The 21,473-nt window shown below is 41.1% G+C and overlaps 1 protein-coding gene across 2 annotated transcripts in view; it reads right to left on the minus strand.

The window, feature by feature from the left end:
- Positions 1-21,473, minus strand: part of LOC125699693 (transmembrane protein 182-like) — a 214,441-nt gene that overhangs the window by 183,913 nt on the left and 9,055 nt on the right. Inside the window, exon 5 of one of the 2 annotated variants that reach the window (XR_007379654.1) lies at positions 17,172-18,870. Coding sequence is in view for 1 of the 2 variants with exons in the window: in XM_048959514.1 (XP_048815471.1) it covers positions 18,641-18,870 (230 nt within the window). In the remaining variant the exon portion in view is untranslated. Of the gene's footprint in view, positions 1-12,772; positions 18,871-21,473 lie in introns of those variants that run through there. The other variant, XM_048959514.1, reaches the window with a different exon arrangement.

Genomic DNA, 21,473 nt, shown 5'->3' on the forward strand with positions numbered 1-21,473 from the left:
ATACTTTTCTTTGTTTTATATTAGGATATATAAATGATATATTCTAAAGGCCATGGAAACCCTTACCTTGACATCAAGCCCCATATTTCGTGCAGGTGAGCAATAGAGATTGTCAAGATGACTGTCTGATGTCCCTAGGATATCTTGCTAGTGCTATCTTCCATTAGACACAGACATCTTCCTTTCTTCTTTTCCATCAATAAGGCTCTTTCAGCTTTATCTGCAGTGGGCAACCCTGGTTTCTTGAGCCTTGAAAGGGCCTTAAATCTTCAGTTTTCTCATACGTTTTCCAGCAGAAGAATTATGCATACAAGCACAAGGTGATGAATGGAAGAAGAAACCTGTCCCTCTAGGAATGCTGATTCCAAAATAGTGAGCATTTGCTTCACTCTGCTAACACCAAGGAGATGGACTCCTTCTCCAGGTTTCCAGTCAAGGAGGAAAACGTGCTTTGAAACCAACTACATCTTTCTTAAGTTTAATCGTATTTCAGTACTATGCATCCCAATTTCACAAACAGTTGCTACAGAAGTTCCTGAACTCAGACTGGTGTATGAGGTGAGATAGTGTCTGGATAACAGAATTTGTGTGTGTGGTGTAAATGTTTCTTCATAATCAGCCTGCATTGTATTGTGTAATTTTCTCCTCTCCAACACTTTGCCAATCACCATTATGACACTCAGCACAATTGTTAATCAGATTTTTTTAGAAGTGGGACAAAGCTGGAAATCTCCATCACAGAGAACACAGAATGGTGTGGAACAAATGTGGGTTTCATGGGAGAACAACGGGAGGACTCAGAAGTGATAGTTTTTGAGCATTTTCTCTGAGCATCCTAAGTTTGCGAAATCACAGGAGAAGGAAGTACGAGTGCTGTTAGATGAGAGATGAAGGCATAAAGGGAAAGACCAGTGAGAATTAAAATATATGAGCTGATGGTGTTCCTTTTTCCAAGGGTTTTGTCCTGCCTGCTAAACACAGGTGGTTTAAACCCACTGACAGTTCACACAGCTGAACTGGCATGTTCATTGCTGTTGCCTAACTACATGGGACCACACCATTGGACATGGCAGCATCCCTTTTATTCTGTACTTAAGGAGTTAAGACAGCCTCAGCTGGGGCAGGAAAAATGCCCCAGAGCCTCCATCCTTCTGTGGCTTTAAATCTCCCAAGCTGGACCCTGCTGAACTCTGCTGAGATTTCCCAGACCAGAAACAAAGAGCTCAAAAACCCTCAAAATGCCATGAGTGAGAAAGAAGAGACCGCATCTTTCAGGAGCAGTTTCTTTAACCTCTCAGGAAACTCAGGCATAAATAAGATCATCTCAGCATTGTAATTGTTTCAAGGTGAACTTATTATTTGTTCCTCAGCAACTGCAAGCTGAAGGATTCATCTGGAACAGCACTTCCTTCAGGAGCTCCCGACAGCAGATGTGACTGTCGCCTTTTCTTGCCACGGCACTTGGTTGAAGCGACCTGTGCACAGTTTGCAATCAACAAACCCTCAAAAATCGATGAGGAAATGAATGTGCTCAAAAGCTGGTTATGAATTTCAGTCTCTTGCTGAATAAGAGCCAAGACTTTTAATATTCAAATCTCTAATCAATATTTAAAGAAAATCCAACTATGAAGATCAACCTGTGCATTTGTGCTTTTGTTCTAATTGCAATGTTCAGGAGCTGATACGTTGAGGCTTCTTTAATTTTGAGCTCTAATAAGTGCTATAGGAACCCAATTTTAGTTGTCTCTCTGCACCTTTTCTAGCCAAAAGCAATTCCTTAGCTTTCTTTATCTTCCTTAAATTGACAAACTGTAAATAAGGTGTTATCATGGCTTGCTTCTCCATAGAAAACATCATCATCATATTTAAAAACATATATAGAATGACTTGTGATAATTGCTACTACATCAATACATGATAAACCAATAAATTAAAGTAATGGTGCGTAAAGTGATGAATTCTGATAGACTTAAGGCAGTATAAAAAATAATTGGAGACTTTATTGCTCTTTCCATTTTTAATGGGGTGCTGCAGCAGTACATTCTTGCAGTGGGGGCGGAGAGGTAAATTAATCTTTATGCATCATCATCAAGCAGTGTAAACATGGCCAAACTTAATTATGATATAATAGATTGTTAAGTGTCTGCCCCACAGAGGTGTGATTGCTCTCATGCAAGTGATTACAGTGGAGATGTCTACCAGGCAAGGTCCTCTTTACAAGGCTGCTGGTAGCTCTTGCCTCTGACAATAAATCCAATTGGAAAGCCATGCCAGGAAGGCAGCTTTCCATGGTGCCAGCTGTGGCAGAGCTGTATGTGGGAGACAAACACAAATTTACAGCAGAGCGTTAATGACACATGGCCTGAAATTGCTGTACTTTGCCAGGAAAAACTCTTGTTTCGCTACAGACACAATGAACATTTTCCCAGCAGGGCTGCAGTACTGGATGCCCCTTTGTATCCCCAACCTGCTGGCCTGGGGTCCTGCCCCAGTGCATACAGGGATGGCAAAATATGGAGGACCTCTGGCCCCATGTTCTTGCAGAGCAAAAAATAATCTTGACATATTGTCTCTTGGAAATTATAGCACATTAAGGAGAAAGATGCAATACAACGTGTATTTTCTGCTTCTGTCTCCAATATTGTTTTCTGTCATTAGCAGCACTGTTCATGACACAGATGTGTGATTTTATGAGCCCATTGTACTATTACTTCTCTTTCCATGGTAACAATTTAATTTACACTTACATATATAAGTATATATTTATCCATAGTAGACGTACTCTGCAGTGAACTTGCTTCCTTAATGGACTAAGTTCACTGAAAGAACACAGGGTAATAATTTATACTTCAAATGTGGCTGCAAAATATAGTTCATAAATCTCACATTACAGGGTGTTTGTGGAAAAATTGCTGGGATCTGGTTCTGAGAAAGGGGTATGTTTTAATGAGTTCACAGAATCGCCAGGGTTGGAAGGGACCTCAAGGATCATGAATCTCCAAGTTTTTGCAAGCAGTCTGGATCTGATGTCTGTAAAATGTGTTCAGCAGAAAATTCAGGCTGGTGAATAACTCCTGAATGTGTCTGCTTTAAAACTCATGGTGTCAATTCAGCAGTCGTGTTTTGTGTTTCGGCATTGCGATGCTGACACTGGCATGAGCTAGTTGGGTGAGGAGTGGCAGGTTTCTTTCATGCTGCCAAGTACTGAAAGATGTGTTAATAACTGGAAATCAAGCAGAAGTGTGATCTGTAATCCCTTTGTTACTCTAAATGACCTTTTGGACTTCAATATACTTGTGTTTATTCCCTGATTATTGTACTTAGTTCGATGTTGTTAAACTGCTTCACGAATTAGGATCTGCTTTGGAGAAGGACTCCCCTGCTAGAATACCTCAAACATCTCCAGAGCTGAGAACATCTCTTGTGATGGAAACTGTTATAGCTGGTGAGTGGGAAAGGGAGAAAAAAAACATTACAGTGCCATGGAAATGGTCCACTCTGGATCACCAACGAAGCCAACTAGATTCTTTTTGTCAATCAGAAAAAAACAGCGGGGAAAGCATGAAATCATAAGATCCCAAGTATATATGGTCACTGGTGTACTTTGCAGAGGGCCTCTCAGTACTTTAATTTTTATTTTAATTCCTTAATTCTCAGTTATTATGCAACTCTGCTTATTGTTTGCACCATCTAAGTCTAAGCCAGTCTAATCTAGTGTGGACATACACAAACATCTCAAAGTCAGATTGCATCCCTGAATCTCGCTTTTACATTCTCACTTTTTGATAATGGCTTTTACTAGCAGCCCAGTTTCTAGTCTTAATTTTATCTAATTCCTCTAAATGCACAATGATTCTTCAACTGGAAAGGAAAAAGAGCAGCTCTGAATGATCCATATGTTGAAGTACTGTATTTTCATCATTTAAATGATAAACTTCCCATCAAATATCCACAAACGTACATTCACGATTCCCATCCAGTGATCTATTGGCCAGAGGCACATACATTGTTTTAATTTATTTTGGAGTAAAGGTGCTTTCCTGCCGAGTTTGAATAAGCTTGCTATGTACGAAACAGATGTTCAATAAAAGAGAGACTTTACTGAATATGACATATAAACACGGGGAAAGAGGATGAAGAAAGGAGAATTACAGGAAGTGTGCATTCCTGGTTCATCAAACAACAGGCCACAGTTCTAATCAGGGTCCTTTTATAGATGGCAGTAATGAAGCAGAAGGAGTGGGGATGTCTTGGGAGAAAGTAACGTTTATGCTTTGCTTTTGGTGGAATTGGTGAGCCCACTGAGATACTACACAGTTTTCTTTGCAGTAGTATGATGGCTTCTGTAGTTGCTGAGATTTTCCTCACATCACAGGGAAAAAATATATATATATATAAATATAAATTCATCTGCACGATCTGAGAGAATTGCAGTGTCTGAGGTGGGCACCTGAGTATTTCTTCCTCTTGTGTAAAATACCTAATGTTGCTCTGGCCAGGGAAACTCTTGCATCTATTCAGATGCACCTGTCATGGCGAGAGGCATTCATAAGAGCAAAGCTGGCCTGATACAACATTGCTGATGGGAGATCAGAGAGGGAATGCTGCCTTTGAGATAAGCAGGCTCTGCTTTGAAGGGCTTCTCCTTTGTGTAAGAATCCTGTGGTGGGAATATCCACCTGCTGGGGGATGTCTCCCTGGTGGGCCACCTCCTGAGAGGGACACCAGAAGGAAAAGCCCCCACTGTCCACTCTCACAGAGTTATGTGGGGGAAACGCTGGATTTATGGATGGTTGTGTCAAGGTGATTCTTTGTGCCAGATCTGTCATGGCTGGATCCCATAAACAGGTTTGTCTCACTCTGCTTTCCAGTATTGATGCATCAAGGTGGTGAAAACCTTTTGTACTTCAATATAGTTGTGGGCACTTTGGTAAAATCTGATGATACGGGAGGCAAACTCTCCCCATCTGCATCAGTTAGCACAATCAAAATCATTTCTAGTAAGAGGGGTGATGTCCTGGCATGCAGAGGAGGAAAACCTACATGAATGTCTTCAGGCTGCTGAGGGTTTCCATAGAAGGATAATTAAATCAGTTTGTGCTGGAACTTCAAAACACTCAGAAAAAACCTTACTTTTACAGCGCCGCTAAAGCAAAAGGAAGACTGTGATGAGGAGTATCATGTTTGGTTGGGTTTGTTTTTGCATTTTAATATAGCCTTTTCGAGTCTCATTAGCAGTTCGCAACACAATATATTTGCTGGTCTTTTAAGCGTACAAACGAATGCAACTGCATCCCGAGAGGAAGAGGCACATACGTGGTGCAAGATGTTTCGGTGGGGTCTGTAAACCAGTGCTGGAAAAAGGAATCCCATTTGGGATCAGAAGTTTCAAACATAAAACCGCACTAATGATACCAATCAGTATCACCAAAGATATTTTAATTCTGGCTTACATGACAAGGAAGAGTATTATTGAAGCTTGGTGGCTTGATGCTGCTGCTTCCCAAAGGTTAAGCTGCTGTTAGGACTGAGAGAAATGCCTTTTTATCAATAGTTATTAAGCTGAATCTCCTTCCGTGTTACTCAGATAGGAACGCACAGCCACTTTCAATGGCAAACTTTCTTTCAGCAAGTTCTCAGTTATAAAAGGAAAGTTTCCATCTCTCCCACAGGCAGAGTATTCTGAGCCTTTCTTAACACTCCCACACTCTCTTAAAAAGAAGAAAAAAAAAGAAAAATACCTTTTTACTACCTACAAAATGTGCATTTTCATTTTGTCACATGCAAAATGATTATCAAATATGGAGGCTCTGCACCTCTGAGCTTATCAGCTGCAGGTCTGAAAATCCATGGAGAGTTTTCAAGTAACTGAGCATAAAAAGAAACATCTTCATTTCTAAACAGCCTAAATGCATTTCTTCTTTCTCCTTTATTTTGCATGCCTCTCTAGGACAAAAAAGAAAAGTGCAAAAGTGCAATTTCAGGCATGTTCACTGCATGTTCACAAATCAGTTCCATCCATCATTGCACAGGGCTGGGGGCTGGTTGCTGCTGGGCAAAATTGTCATTGCTACAGGCCAAACCCCTCAGTGTAATGATTCAGGTAGAGTGCTGAGAAATCTGTTTTGTGGGATCCAGGGCAAACTTCAAGTCCAGCCATTGAGAAACATGTTCTTTTTTCCCTTCCGCTCAGGAAAGCTCTTGAGTTCCTTATTATGAAGTTCTAACAAAGCAAATGTTGAAGCGCTGTCTGGGCATGAATTCAGGACACAAAATAGCTGACTCATAGAATCATTAAGGTTGGAAAAGACCACTAAGATCATCTAGTCCAAACACCTTCTCATCGGCACTGGTCCCACTAAACCATGTTGCTGCAGAGCTCAGCACACTGCAGTGCTCTATGAGTTGCCAGTCCTACTTGGGGCAATGCTGAGGTGCTGAGCAGAAGAGGAACTGCACCAAGCCTAGCCCAAAAACTGAGCCAGGCTGGTAGTCTGTAGAGCCAGGAAAGCAAAATATGGGAAGATTTGAAAAAAAATCTGGGTGATGTTTTGAACAAGACGCTCTGATGGTCTTAATAATTCCCCGATCACAAACATATATGAAATGAGCCCTTGATGAGAAAGGTCTGATTACAAATAACCTGCAGAGAGATGAAAGTTTGCTTTTAATATGGCTTGTTTTTTCTTTTTTTTTTTTTAAAGTCTGCTTTAGACTTTCAAGAGGCTTCAAAAGAAGGCAAAGACTTGAAAACAGTTTGATTTAATACTGTTAGATGTGTGAAATAAAATGCTGGACAATAAGAGATGTAAAACAGGCAACAAGTGCAAATGACTTAAATCAAATTAAAGAGCTAATTGAAAATAATGGAATTAAAACCTTTTTTTTTGTTTGTTTTTTATTCATCTGCTTTACATCACTTTTTGCAACAGCATTTTTTTTAATCTTTTTTACTTTGAAGAACAAACTTTTCCCATCATGAAAGACAACGATTTTAATCAGTATATGAATTGTCATTCTATGGGGATAAAGCATGCCGGGCAGGAAGAGAAGCACCACCAGCACAAACCAGCAGGATTGTCAGGCAGCCATAGGCTTTTGTCCAAGAGGCTCCCTGAGACAACATCATGGCACCAGGTTGTTTTATGAGTAAAGAAGTGCCAATGAGGCACCACTGCCTCATTGGCACTTCTTTACTTCCATTCTCTGCCCTAGCTGAAGGACACAGTTCTGAGAAGGCTTTTTGCTCAGATCACCTAATATATATTTCTGTTCTTAAAAAAAGGCTATGAGGACCTTGTAGCACTGTCTTCCATTGAGAAAAAAGAGGGAAAAGCCAATGGAGGAATCATGAGAACCATTCCCTTGCCCATGGGAGCACTATTTTTTAAACAAAGTTCTTTCCCTTAAGTACTGACTTTATTAACAGGGAGAGGGGAAGTGAATGTCTGCTCGGCGCCAGAAATGGCATAAAGAAATCACGTATGAGACTGAAGCACAAACCATGACCACTCACAGCTCCCTACGATTGGTGCAATATCCAATCAGTCTCAGTGAGGTTTTTCAGGAAAAGGGGTTAAGAAAAAAAAAAGGAAAGAGGAAGAGAGAAAACCAACCCCAGTGCATTCCCATAATGATGGGTCTAAAAATGCCCCACTCATTGATGCAAAATTACAGTTATTGTTTATCCTCCTATGCCTACTTTACACAGTTTTATACAATACGCACCAGGAAAAATACAAGCAAACAACCACCACATTAGTTAAGAGACCTTCCATTTTACTTTGGCAGTTCACGATAATGGAATTTAATTGTGGAAAAAGCTGAATAATTTTAGCTGAATGTCATTTGGTTCATTCAAACTGGGAATCAGGGACATTTTTAACAAAGGTTTTCAAACTTCTTTTGAAATCAGGAAGCTGCTGTGCACAGATAAGGGGAGAGGTTTGAGGATTCTCTATCAGAAATTTCAAGGTTTTTTCCATCTGCTTTTTCACATTAACTGGTAATTATCCAGAAAGGCACATAATAGTGCAGAAATGACAGAAGCTGACAAAGGTTTTCCTAAGATATGTAAATTGTCAGTGATAGGCAAGGTGCAACAGAAAGGCTTTCTACAGCACAATTATTTATGCCAGTTTCATTTGCTTTTAGGTAGCACTGATGGCATACTGCACGGCCACGCTTATCGCACGCGCTGCACATTCCCTCTGCCACCAGCAGCTGCACACACTGTGCTCCCAGCGTGTTGGGCTCCTCTGGCTCCAGTGTTTCGCACCGTGCCCGCCTGCATGCAGATATTGCTGAGAACTCTCCTCTTCGAGAATTCCCGCCTTCGTTTCTCACAAACAGGTGAAACCCTTCCCATCGGAACAGCCCCGTTGGCAGTAGGGCTTTCATACACAGTGCCAGCGCGCGTGGCACAGCACTGTCCCAGCAGTCACAGGGTGAGTTGAGTCTGTGCCATGCAAGCACAACGATGGAGAGTGGCTGGTTGATAAATATCCCCTTTCAAAATGACAACTTGAGATTCCGAGCCATCCAGGGAGGTCAGTTCCTGGTTTTAAGCAAAGCTTAAGAGAATTCATGGTGCTGTGCACAGATGAAATTCCTGCCTGATCCCAGCCAGGTTCAACTCACACCAGTTATGGGCTTTAATTGACTTTTTCTGGAAACTGGATTTCATATGTAACTACATACGTGATGAGTGAAGTTCTTTAATGGATGAAAGTGAGTACTATTGGTGATAATGGATTTTAGTGAGTACTCTTGTGATAGGTGGATGTCTGAACTGGATGATCTTGAAGGTCTTTTCCAACCTTAGTGATTCTGTGATTCTGTGAAAGGACTTTACGTCTTGGGGCCTGATGTAGCAGTACCAGAGATATTATGGTGGTATAACTACTTTACATAACTGTGTGAGTGATGGCAAATTATGGTGATGGGGGTATTGCTATGGGGTGGGGAGAGGGGTGGGAATAATTTCCTTGAAGGTAATATTATGTTACTGGGAGCTGTGAGAAGGTAGAGAGTAAAGTACAAGAGATTTATATGTATTAAGAAGTCTGATACACTGCATTTGAAGTTGATGGGTTTAGCTATTAGCTGCGAGGATCTTTCCTCCTTGTTCAAGTTTTGAGCAAGGTGAGAAGCAGTGTCCCAGTTATAAGGGGCTTTGCATCTTCATTGCAGGTTTGGCTAAGTAGTCACACCAACATAAACCAGACATACCCATTTTTTAAGGAGAAACTGATATACTTTGAACGCCAATTAGTGGTCTGTTGCCTCAGGGAGGAGAACTTAGGCACATACCTGCCAGCAAAAAATGCAGACTGAAAAATGCCCAGCATGAACTCATAACTGAAAAGGTTGAAACTGATGGCCAGGTCTCATTCTGTTGACTTGAGGTCAGGCATCATTTGGCCAACTCAGAGGTCACTGAATCCCTTGAGTCTGCTCAGGTATCAGCCCCAGCAATGCTTCTCCCCACATTTAAATTAGAGCAGAACCTTGTGTCTATCAGGGCTGTGAAGAGGACTTTTGGTGCTCTGTGCATGGTGGGACTAATGACCTCAAGCGTAGACATGAGGTTAGGGATGCAACTTGTGAGCAGTCAGACTTACCTGCAGAGCTTACATTTCAGCCATTAAATAATTGCAGCAAAATGCTCAATGCCTGTCTACACCCAGAGAATTGCTTACTAAAACTATTCAGTAAATAATTGTGAATAATGATTCCATCAAAGGAAATTGCATATTGAAAAAGGGGTGAAATCCAGTAGATGAATTATTCACTTCAATGTATTTGTTCAGCCAAACTACTAAAGAGTAGAAATAAGGACTTCAGAGGGCATGGGAAGACACAGGGACAGTGTAAAATGGCAAGAGAATGTAAAGTAGCCCCAGGGCTGGGGAGGAACTTGTCCACTTGTGATGCATCCAGGTGCCGGGCTGAACTTCTGGGTGTAGGTATGCACGTGTTCTGTGACATACAGCTTAAATGGCCTTTATATACTTTTTGGTGCTTGATAACAAGATGGAGAGAAGAATGTATTTCCAAGTCATCTCCTTGAAGCCATTTGTGTTGTAAGCATATAAAGCAGTTTGACTCAACTACATCAATTTAATTTGTGATGAGCCCAGTGCCCCTAGAGATGTGTGTGGTGTTGGCTTGGCTGTTACGGGATTTCACTTCTCAGACAGTTTTGTATATCTGATGAGCTTCATGTTACAAGAGGATGAGTTTAAAAAACATGAAAACCTTTGATGAAGTAATGTGCAAGAAAAACATCTGTTCTTTTTAGAGACAATGTCCCTTTGCCAAAGCACAGTCATCTATAAAATACCCATTCAGTACCCCTTGCTTCTGTTGTAATCAGAAGCTCCAAATTTCATAACTGTTCCTGATTTATCCAATGGGATGGTGAAAAGTTCAAAGTTGGAAGAGATTTCTAGTGCTGTATTTTGCCTAAAAGTCCTTTGCTGTAAAATTTGGGTGTGCTTTAAGCGAGCCATGCTCCTCCTGATACGTCTTTCTTAGGGATGCTGAAAATCATTTATAAATGGTCACTGGGGACAGGAGCTTGAACATTAGGAAAAAATTTCTTCTCCAAAAGAGTGGTTGTGCACTAGAACAGACTGCCCAGGGAGGTGGGGGAGTCAACGTCCCTGCAGGTGTTCAAGAACTGTGGAGATACGGTGCTTAGGGACAGGGTTTAGTGGGCAATATTGGTGATAGGTGGGTGGTTGGATCAGATGATCTTAGATGCCTTTTCCAACCTTAATGATTGCATGGTTCTTTCTCTCCGGGTCATAAAAAGATTTTCTGAAAAGAGCAATGCTGAAGAAAATCTTTAAAGCAAATTCTCATTGACCACAGTCTTCCAGGTTCTGTGCAGTGAAGGCAAAGCTTCCAAATGTGATATCCAGCATTGGGGCAGGAATTCGAATAGGAAGCTTGGGGTTCTAAATGCAGAAAGCTGGTCCGAATGTATTGTCCAGATTATCTGTTGTTGTTGTTGGTTTGTTTTGTTTTTCTTTCCTGCAGCCTCTTGCCATGCTTTGCAAGAAAAAAAAAAAAATTAAACATATTTCAGAGTCATTGAACTGTGCTCACATTAACTTACACTAAAATTATTTTTAATTAAATGAACTTCCCCTGTTTGTAGCTGGAAGGTACTTATGTGAGATAAAAACTCCATTCTAATAAGGCTGAGCCTCACTGCCACTTAATTAGCACCAGGACTGATGGCAGAGGCAGCGGGCGGGGGCTGCCAGGTCTGGGGGAGCTGCTCCCTCCCCAGCAGCCCCGGCCGCACGGCACGCCGGGAGCAGAGCACGACCAGTGTTTGACACAGTTTATGGCAAAAGCAATTATAATTAACATTATATTAAATATTAAGTCAAGATCATAAAATGTTGATTGGTGCTGATTAGCTGTATAATCCATAATTAGAAATCACTGCACCCTTCACCAGGTAGTGTAGTGCTTCGCTTATGATTTCACTGCTAAATTAAATGACTGATTCAGCTTTTGCCCTGAGTTTTATTATAATTTAGGTCAGAACCACATTCCAGTGAAGCAAGACACAAGCCCTCTTCCTGCTGAGGATGCTCCCAACACTCCATCCCAAGCTCAGCTTTTTTATGTCTTTACATCTATTTTATCAGTGACGGCCTTGGCTGCAGACTTGTCCACAACTTTCCATTTAATTTTTGTATGAATTTTTTGTATTTCCGTAGAATGTTTTTGCCAAAATCTGCTGTAGCCTGGCCATTGGGAGAACGTGAAGCACAACAGCTCCTCACAGTGCTGCAGGCACTTGAGGCTGGGCAGAGCCCAGGACACGCAGTTGATGAAATCATTGCAATCGTGATGCTCCACTGATTCAAACTAACCAATGTTTTGGCTAAATGACAGAGAAAGTAGCCTTGCAGAGGGCGTGCAGCCAGGAGGCAACAGGGCTGCCAGCCAGGCAGAGAGAAATGCAAGATTCCCTGCAGCTGGCATCATAGGATGCCCCCAGCAGATCAGGCTGCTTGGAGCTCCATCCAACCTGGCCTTGAGCACCTCCAGGTATGAGGCAGCTACATCTGTGTATATCAGTGGTTATATTTTGATGTAAAATATGGTGTTAATCTTGCAAATCTTCTCTCCTTCTTTTATGGGATGGGATAGGGAAGATCTACTTTGATGTATAAAAAGGAGAATTTCCTCCCTATGTGTTAGGCAGGATGCGATGCTGCATCCCAGTATAAAACCGTATTCACATCCACAGCACAGCCCTCATCTCCTGCCTGTGATATGTAGAGGATCTTTCCATCCAGCAGACAGCTTTGTGGCTCATCTCAGAGCAAAGCTGTCTATTTTTGCCTGCAGAACCAATGCATTAACATGGAGGAGTGGCACCAACAAGAATCGCTGGAGCTGCTGCCCGGCACCCAGTCCCCTATTTCTCCTTCAAATCTTTTTTTCCCAATTAAATTAATTTAAAATGAATGAAAAAATGCGTCATGCCCTAAGATCCTGAAAGCTCTGGTGTCAGCTGAAAGCAGCATTCCTGCTCCCAGCTGCAGCCCTCGCTGCAGGCACCTCTGCTTTGAAGCCTTTGAAGTGGCTGTGGCACAGGCAAGGCTCTCTGTGGAGAAAGGCAGTCATTTTATATATATTTAATGTGTAAAGTGTGGGTGTTTGTGTTAGCATAACCGATTCTTACAATGCACAGAGAATGTTGTGGAAGAGTTCTTGACCTGCAGAACCAAACTGCAGGAAAAACCCCCAGCGGTCATGGTAGGATGGGTCCTTCCCACCCCAAATTGTGTAAATTGGGTAAGTGAAGCCAGACAGCTGCAGATGAAAGCATGAAAAGTGCTTCTTTGGTGCTCATTTTATAGATGAATTTATTGTTTATAAGAGCAAGAGACAGAAACATTTCTTCCAGCATTGGGATTTACTTTTAGTGGAAAGAATGCTGTTGGGATGTGATGCAAGAATAATGCAATAAATGTGATTAATGGTTGGTTTTTGGAGCTAATTACTGGGCTCACTTGGTAATGACCTTGATCCTAGGAGCGCTGTGTGTGGCTTGGGAGGCAGACTGTGTGTGAGAGATGATCTGATATATGGTTGTATGTGAGCGAAGGACCCACCTCAGCAATCACTGGCGCTAATTCAGTGGTTGATTTGTCTAAATTGATAAATTTCCCTACGGTTTATTTATTACTTTTTTTTTCAAGGAGAGATTCAAAATTGATGCCTCTATTTCAGAATCAACACCATTTATTCACCACACACCACGATCATTCCAGCCTGTAAAGGACAAGGTTTCAGCTCCAGCTCCTCAACCATCTCATTGCATGCCATCAGAGCAACAGTGCCGTGTGCTCTGGTGAATGACTCCTCCAACAGCCTGTTTTTCTTCTCGGCATTCTTCGCTTGCTCTTTTATTTATTTATTTATTTATTTTCTTGCTTTTATGAAGCCATCATTAATCTAATCAGTGAATGTCGCGCAAGAATATTTTCTCTTTTTTGCAGACCCTAACGCTTATCAAACTTCGGTCTACTCTTGCATAACCAAATGTTCTGTATCTATCATTTGGGTTAATTAGAGTGCATCCTTTACAGCTCTGATAACAATCAGTATTGTACCATCATACATAGCATCTTTTGGATTCAGGAAAGAGTTTGTGCGACTAAGAAATATGAAGTTCTAGAAGATGAGAGCATCACATGCACTCATTACAGCTCTGGAGATAAATGCAGCACCTTCGATACACCTTAAAAATAGATAATTGTTTTGAAGAGGTGGAGAGTATTCATGGGAAAGAGATGAGAAGGAAGAAAGAAGATCCTCTGAATACTCAGCATTGACGTGGAGCCAAGCAGGGTTGCAAGGAGCCTTCTCTGATCCTTTCAGTGCATGGTGACAGGGCTCTGTGTCCCAAGAGAAAGAGTGGTGAAGTGAATGAGGAAACAAATGCATTTCTGTAGGTGAAGTATTTTTTTCAATTCAGAAGCTTTTTTAAGGAAGTAGGGGAGAAAAATGTACTTCTCAAATGTCAAGTACTTGAAAGACTAAAAATAGATCACCGGAATAAATAAATTAACCCAGAAGAGAGGACTGATGCTCTGCAGGCATCAGGGATTAAATAAATTCACTAAATTCAAAGTGGTATTCCAGATAAGAGCTCTTTGTGCTGCAGCATGTACAGCTTATTGATTATAGGATTGAGGTGCTGTGCACTCTTGTAAAATGTACTCCGGCTGATACAACTTAATCCTGTGGTAACGTACAGCGTACAGCCCTGCACACCAAGCATGGAGCTAGCTTATATTTTCTTGTTTATTTTAATTTTGTTCCTGCCTTCATTTGCTGCACCACATCTGTGCCCTCTCATTCCCAGGCAGCACTCAGCGTAAGTGCTGAGGTGCCTCCAAACACACTGACTCAGCATGATAAGAGCTGTGCTGCCAAGCAGGAGCTGACAGGGAATAGTCTGTGGGAACTTCCTCCTGTTACATCCCCATCCAGAGGAAGGTAAAGCCTGAGCACCTCATTGTTCCCTTGTGTGCCATGGGCTGGCTGCAAGGTTGGGACCCTGAGCACTGGTGATGCCTAGTTGACACAAGGGGCAGAGCGTACAGAGACATTCTCTCTGCAGACGTACATGCATCCATGAAAGTGTTGGAAGTATGCATAACTAAGGTGAAAGCACTCCCTGTTGGATTCTTCTGGGCATGCAGAACAAGTAGAAAGTTTTGTAAGTCCTGCTGGGTGAAAGCAAGCCATTCCAGAGTGAAATTATACACCTAAGTGCATTTTGGTTATCTTACAGTTAATATCCTCAATCTCCATCGTTACTAAAGAGAAAAACCATCTCCTGATATGAGCTGGTGCTTACAGACATGTCACAAGCACAATGAAGGCCTATCCTCAGCCTTCTGCTTGGGTGTCAGTTCTTCCATTGGTCTCATCCTGCATCATGTCCCCTCCTGAGCCCACAAACCCCAACCCTGGCAGTTGGAGAAGGCATAGAGGGAAAGGAAGGATGCACCTTGGCATTGTCTGTGATGGGCCCCAGCTCATAGTTGGGCTCACACCTTCGCTCTCAGAATGGAGACTCCCTGTTCATACCTGTTTGCACAAAGAAGGCAACAGCTGTTTTCTGAAGTAGAGACACTACTCTCACCTTCCTGGCCAGATGTGGAACATCAAAGGAAGATCTCCTGCCTCTACTGCTCAAACCAGATCTTTGCAGGTTGCTCCAAAGAGCTGCAGACCTGTGGAGTTTTACCACAGGATTTGTCAAGAAAGATGACACAATCCCAGTCTGCCAGTGGTGACAGAAAGCTGCAGAGCACAGCAGTGCTACTGTCATGCTGGGGAGATTTGGTCCATCCCTTCTTGAGGTTGTTGCCCCTCACCTAGCCCCTTACCTTAAGGAATTCCTGGTTGCTAGTTTTCTCAGTCACCAGTAAAAGTGTGGATCTGACCAAGGAAAATTCTGTTATCGTTATTTTTTTTTGCCTCCCTTGGGAGAAAGTGATGCAAAGGAACAATTTGAATGAGGGAGCTGCAGAGAATTCATCTTTGGGTAGCATCCCAACTCCCCATGTCTCTCTCCCACCTATTTGACAAATCTCCCATTATCTTACTTCACCAAAATCAAGTCTCTTAATTTCAAGGCACATAGAGTCTACTGTGTAACACTGCCTGTGTGTGTGATCCACAAGGCCTATACTTTAACACCCAAGATTCATTAATATTTCCTGCAGAGTGCTCAGCAAGTAGCAAATAAAGCAGGAAGTGTCCCAGATGTTGGGAAGAAAAAATGGAATAATTCATTGCTTACTAACGTCAAATGCTAATGTGAGAAAAGCATCCTTGAAGAAATCCTTGACTAAAATTCATCAGTGATGTGAAATCACTGTTTTAATTATGCATTTTTGAATGTATTTATTAGTCTCAGTACTGATCTGACTTACAGATGTTTAACAGTGATAAGAGTCTACTGCAGTCTCTGGAATTACTCATGATTTATAATGACAAAACTTGGATCAGAATTAGGTCCTTGTCAGTACTCTATAATATCCTTTCATCAGACTTCTTTACATGCAACAGATGAAAGAGGCTGTGGTTTCCACAATTTCAAACCCTGCTGCTGACTCCATCAACTTATTTTTTTTAAGCTTCTCCTCCAGAAATAATGATTCCCACACAAAATTTTGTCTGTATAAGGCATACTTGCCACAAGAAAAACATGAGGCCAAAAGACCTTTTAGTCCACCAATATGATGTGTTCAATCTTATGCTGACTACAGATGTTGCATTTTATTACAGGTGCTAGTTAATTTAATTGTGCCAGTGTATAATGTCATTTGCTATATCCTTATTGTTGTGATTATTAGAATCTGCTCAATATTAGAGTTTAAACAACAAAAAAACCCAACATCTTCCATTCAAGAATGATTCAAAGTCATGATTTTGAAAAGAATGATTGAGTTTTAAACTATTGCTTGTTCTAGAGCTGATCCAGAAGGAGCAAGTCTCCAGGGATGGTTTACTCCCTAAGGCATGAATGCATAATTAAGCTAAATGTATTCCATAAATGCCTTGATGACATTAAACTAAATTTTTTAAAGAACAGATGGAGAAAGTTAATAAATATTTCATTCTGTAATATAAAACTCACTTCTGTATTCACAACTTCAGGGATCCTCAGCTTCACAGATATCAATAAGTCTGATGGATTTCTTGCTGCATTCTCATACTTCTGCCCCGGTGTCTCTTATGGGATCATCATTTCTGCATGCTTGGATTGTTTTATGGGATCAGTGAAAGGCAAGTGACTGTAAATCTTGACCTCTTCTGCTCCTGGATTATATACTTTTATTCTTTGTGACCGTAAGTGTTCATCTCTACACCGAATAGATAATTACATGACAAAAATTATTCAAAGAGAATTTATAGTGAGAAATTATCACTTGAGGAACTGATGGGGCACAGGCATGACCCAAAGAGAGAGAAATTAAAAAAAAAAAAAAAAAAAAAAAGAAAAAAAGAAAAAAAAAGTTTAAAAATGCCAGCTAAAACACTGAAGTATCAGTGTGCTTGTAATGTCATGAAGCATCTACTCACTGGGGAAAAATGCTCGATTTTCACCTGTATACAACAATTCTAGTCAAACGAAATTCCCCTTAATGGAAATTAGTGTGAGTTTTACTTAAGAACTATAGAACAAGCTTGCTATTCATACGAAAGAACTAATCTTTACATGTGGGAACTACAATTTCTCACTCTGTGTATGCAATGAGTCTTGTAAAAGAGCAATTAGAACTCCAAAAGGAAAGAAACGCCAGACTTGAATAATATTTTAGGAAGAGCATTAACAAACATTTTTATACTGCCAAGAGTCTTCGCTGCTTTCTAGAAGAGGTTTACATTACATTATTAATTAAATATACTGAGTCAGTAGTATGACATAAAGCTTTGGAAATATATGTTTACCATAAACTTTGACATCCATGAGAAAAGCATGTATTTTTAGTAGGTTTAATTTAAAATTTATGCAGATGAATTCAGCAAGCAAGGGCCCAACAAACTACTTCAAAATAGCAAGATCTTGACTGAAAAACACAAGATCAACTCTTTGTCATTTCTCAAGTGTCTACAAGCCTTCACATACACAGAATAAATGACATCACCTCCTGAATTTAGATCGTTTTACATAGCATTAGTATGCATTACTCTTAGTGGGACCACTTTAACCTGTCAGACAATGTACACTTGAGCAATTGCAAGAATTAAAAAATATATAAATTGTATATAATAAGTCTTTTCAGAGCTGGCTCTTATGCTAGGTGGAATACAACAGGGTCCCATGGTGAGCTGGCTGACAAACTCTACCATAAAAACAAACAAACAAACAAAAAAATCATAGCATCATTGTTCCCGTTTTCTTTCCCCCAGCTCTAATTTTCAGTTTTGGATTGCAAATTTCCACAGCTCTCTGTTCAGGCAAAATCTTAAATGCATTGTAGCACAGCGCTTTAAAGAAATACTAATTAATACATCTCATGTTGCATACCACAGAAATTAGTTTAGTCATTATTAAGAGTTAGGTTAGGCACAGGTACATTTGTATCTTCAGAATCAAGGCTTTTAATGAAAAAAACTCTCATGTTTCCAGACATTCCATTAAGATGGTTGTCCTTTGACGTCAATTAGAGCTAGCTAAAAAAAAATCATCCTTAATTGCTTCTCAGAAAAGATGTCAGAGCATACACCCCCACAGCCACATTCGATTACCTCTTAGAGGAAACGAGGATGCTGGGAATGCTGGGAACCTCCAGTGCTGCTGAACACGGATGGGCCGCGCTGGCAGTGCTGAGCCATGGTGACTGCTGGCCACAGCGGAGGCTGGTCCTCCCACCTGAAACTGCTGCACAGTCCAGAGAGATGCCTACAGGACTGAGAGTGTTTGCATGCTAAGTGCTCCACCCTGCCTCCAAATAACACTTCAATCATGCACCTACGCCAATAGTTACAGCTACAAAAAGGACATAATCTTCAAAACTTGCGTATGTTTCATTACAAGGAGCATCAACAGTTTTCTCCAAGAGTTTCTCAGCACCTTTTCTTACTCAAGTGACTCTGTCATTTCTCTGCCGACCAGGAAGAATAGGAGCCCAGAGAGCAGCGACAGGGGCACGCCGGCAGCAGCAAGGAAGAAGGACCAGCCATATAACACGTGTACAGGAGCCTCCTGCAGGCACACCTCGCTCCTCTCCAGGAGGATGTACTTCTGGAAATCGGCCACAAACTCCTTCCACAGCACAAAGAGGAAAATGAGCAGGAGAAATAAACTTCCTGAAAAGAGAGACAAAGGTGGTTATTCTCCAATTACAGCCAGTGTATGAAATTCAGAAAGGTTAAAAGTGAGAAAAAATGGCAACAGGTTCCCATTTATTTTTTCAGGCTAGTGTTCCAGAATGGTGACATTTGTCAGGTTTTCCCTGACAAAGGAGGCAGGAAAAGAGGAAAAGAGAAGAAAGAGATGCTCTTTCAAATATCAGATCCTTTTTTCAGCAGAAATACAAGACCTGTGGACTGGTCCTACTGGTGGCAAGCACTATCTGTTGCTGAACCTACTGCAAGCAGTGTCCCACAGGCCTTGGCTGGTTGCCCCAGCTCACAGAAGTGCCCCTTCATGTCCTAATGGCCACGATACATCAGCCTCAGGTGAGCTCATTCCAGAGGCCATGGAGTCTTTTTATGACCCAGCGTTAGCATGTGAGACCTCCATGAGCCAGGTGGTGAAAGACTGAGGACACTCCAGGCTTCAAGGTCAAAATCTCCCTCAGCAGCTCTCCCATCAGACCCAGTGCTTTTTATTTCTATACGTACCCCATAGAAGGCCTTGGAGGTCATCCGTCTCACGTCTGAAAAGCACGTGGAGGGTGGGCACCTCATTTTGCTATTCTGATTGCAACACCCCATAACTCACAGTGATGAGGATTTGCATGAAGCAGACAACAAAAAAACCAGTGTGGTCACAATGCTACTTGTTTCATTGCGTTAAAGAATATATATAATGCATTTAAAAGTCAACATATTAACATTAAATGGTGACGGTGTGACGAAAGATCTGAAGCTACATCAGTAATATCTTATCTCGCCACATCACAGCTAGAAACTTGTCATTTTTTAACAGTGCTATATAACATATAGACAGACACGCACATGCATACATATATGGAAGAAATACATCAGAGATGATGGTATGTTCATAATAGAAGTGAACAGTTTGATATTAAAACAGTTGACAAGTCATTGCACAGTTCTGTGGACGCGTTCTGGCTTCTGCGGGATTTCATTCCTCCCCTTGCAATTTTTAAACTAAAGGTAGCTTGTACTATATTTAATTATTCCCCCCAGCAGCTTATGCACTACAAAATCCAGCCTTCATGCTAAGCAAAGGCTGTGGTATGGCTTGGCATTGATCTATCTGCTTAGGAACGGAGCTTAGTGAAACTTTGCTTGAAGGAAACACAGCAGTGTTGGGCTGTGTTTCTGCTCATGGTGATATAAGCACATATTGCTATAACATCCTGCTTCACATCTTGTAGCCTGGAATGAGGGTCCAAAACATTCCTCAATCCTCACTAGCAGTTGTATAGAAGTTGAAGCTACTCATACTGAGCTGTCATATTTATTAAACTGCATCCTATGCCCTAGGACTGGGAATTGAATCTTAAAAATCAAAAATTTGTGTAACCGTATCAACACACTTCACATCACCACACTCTGCTATCTCAGACCGTTCTCCCTCCCATAGACAAGTCCTCATGGGCACTGCAAAGGCAGGCTAGGAGTTAAACAGCAGCTGGTGTAACATTTGCATGTTCATTGAGATTGTGATACCACTTGAAATTACATGCACAAATAAATATTTTACACTTAATATGATAGTTGTACGTTTAAAATACCAATTATTCTACTTTAAGAAAATGATTGAATGCTTAAATAGTCACATGTTCTTTACAAAATACAATATATTGATAAGAAGGCAATTAAGCCTTTATTACTGATGTAATTTAAAATTAAATTAATTAGATAGCAACTGAACCTTGAAAAGTGCTCTTTTAAAGATCAATTTATATTTCATTAACTTATAATACCTACCATAAAAGACACAAATAAAAAAAAAAAAAAAGTAGTCCCAGAGGAACAGAGGACATGGGTATGGTATTTTTTTTTCCAGAATTTTCCGTTTTTCTTTAAGTAACATTTTGTTGTTGTTGTTGTTGCTGTTTTATCCCTGGGCAAACCAGATTATCTGAGGCTAATTTTCTGACCAAAGCCTACCTGCACCTGTGCAGCTCCTGGGGAATCTTCAAAGAATGTCACTGCTTTGTCATTAAACAGGTGGTGGAGGTGAAGGCACAGCCACAGACTTGGCACCAAAATTCAGAACATTATGACAAGAAAACGCAAAGTGATTTCTTTCCTAGAATAATCACTCCGGAGTTGCAAGGAGTCCCTGGGATTTATACAGTCTCCACAGTGAGAAAAGGAAACCAAAAGTCACCACCTTTGGATGCTTTTTGTAGCAGCTGTAGCAGCAAGACATCTTCATTTCACACTTGCTCCAAACAGCTTCCTAAATGCAGGAAGTGATTTCTTGGAATCTTGGTCAGCAAACTGAAAGAAACTTTTTTTTTCAGTACCACTCTGTCAAGCAGCAAACCCAGCATGCCTCTTTGATTCCGTTCATCAGGCAGGTACAGAAAAAATTAACTGCAAAACTCAGTCTCCAGACTGATGAGATCAGTAGCACCTTGCAGGAAGGAGCAAATTGCTGGCAGACTGGAGTGGGGCATTCAGTCTCTCCTCCATCCAGGGCTAATTACAAGCCACCTGAACCTGGGAGAGCTGCTTCCTACTGGTGGGTGAATGGAAGTCTGCCTTCT

Source organism: Lagopus muta, chromosome 13 (genome assembly GCF_023343835.1).
Source record: "Lagopus muta isolate bLagMut1 chromosome 13, bLagMut1 primary, whole genome shotgun sequence".
Taxonomy (NCBI): domain Eukaryota; kingdom Metazoa; phylum Chordata; class Aves; order Galliformes; family Phasianidae; genus Lagopus; species Lagopus muta.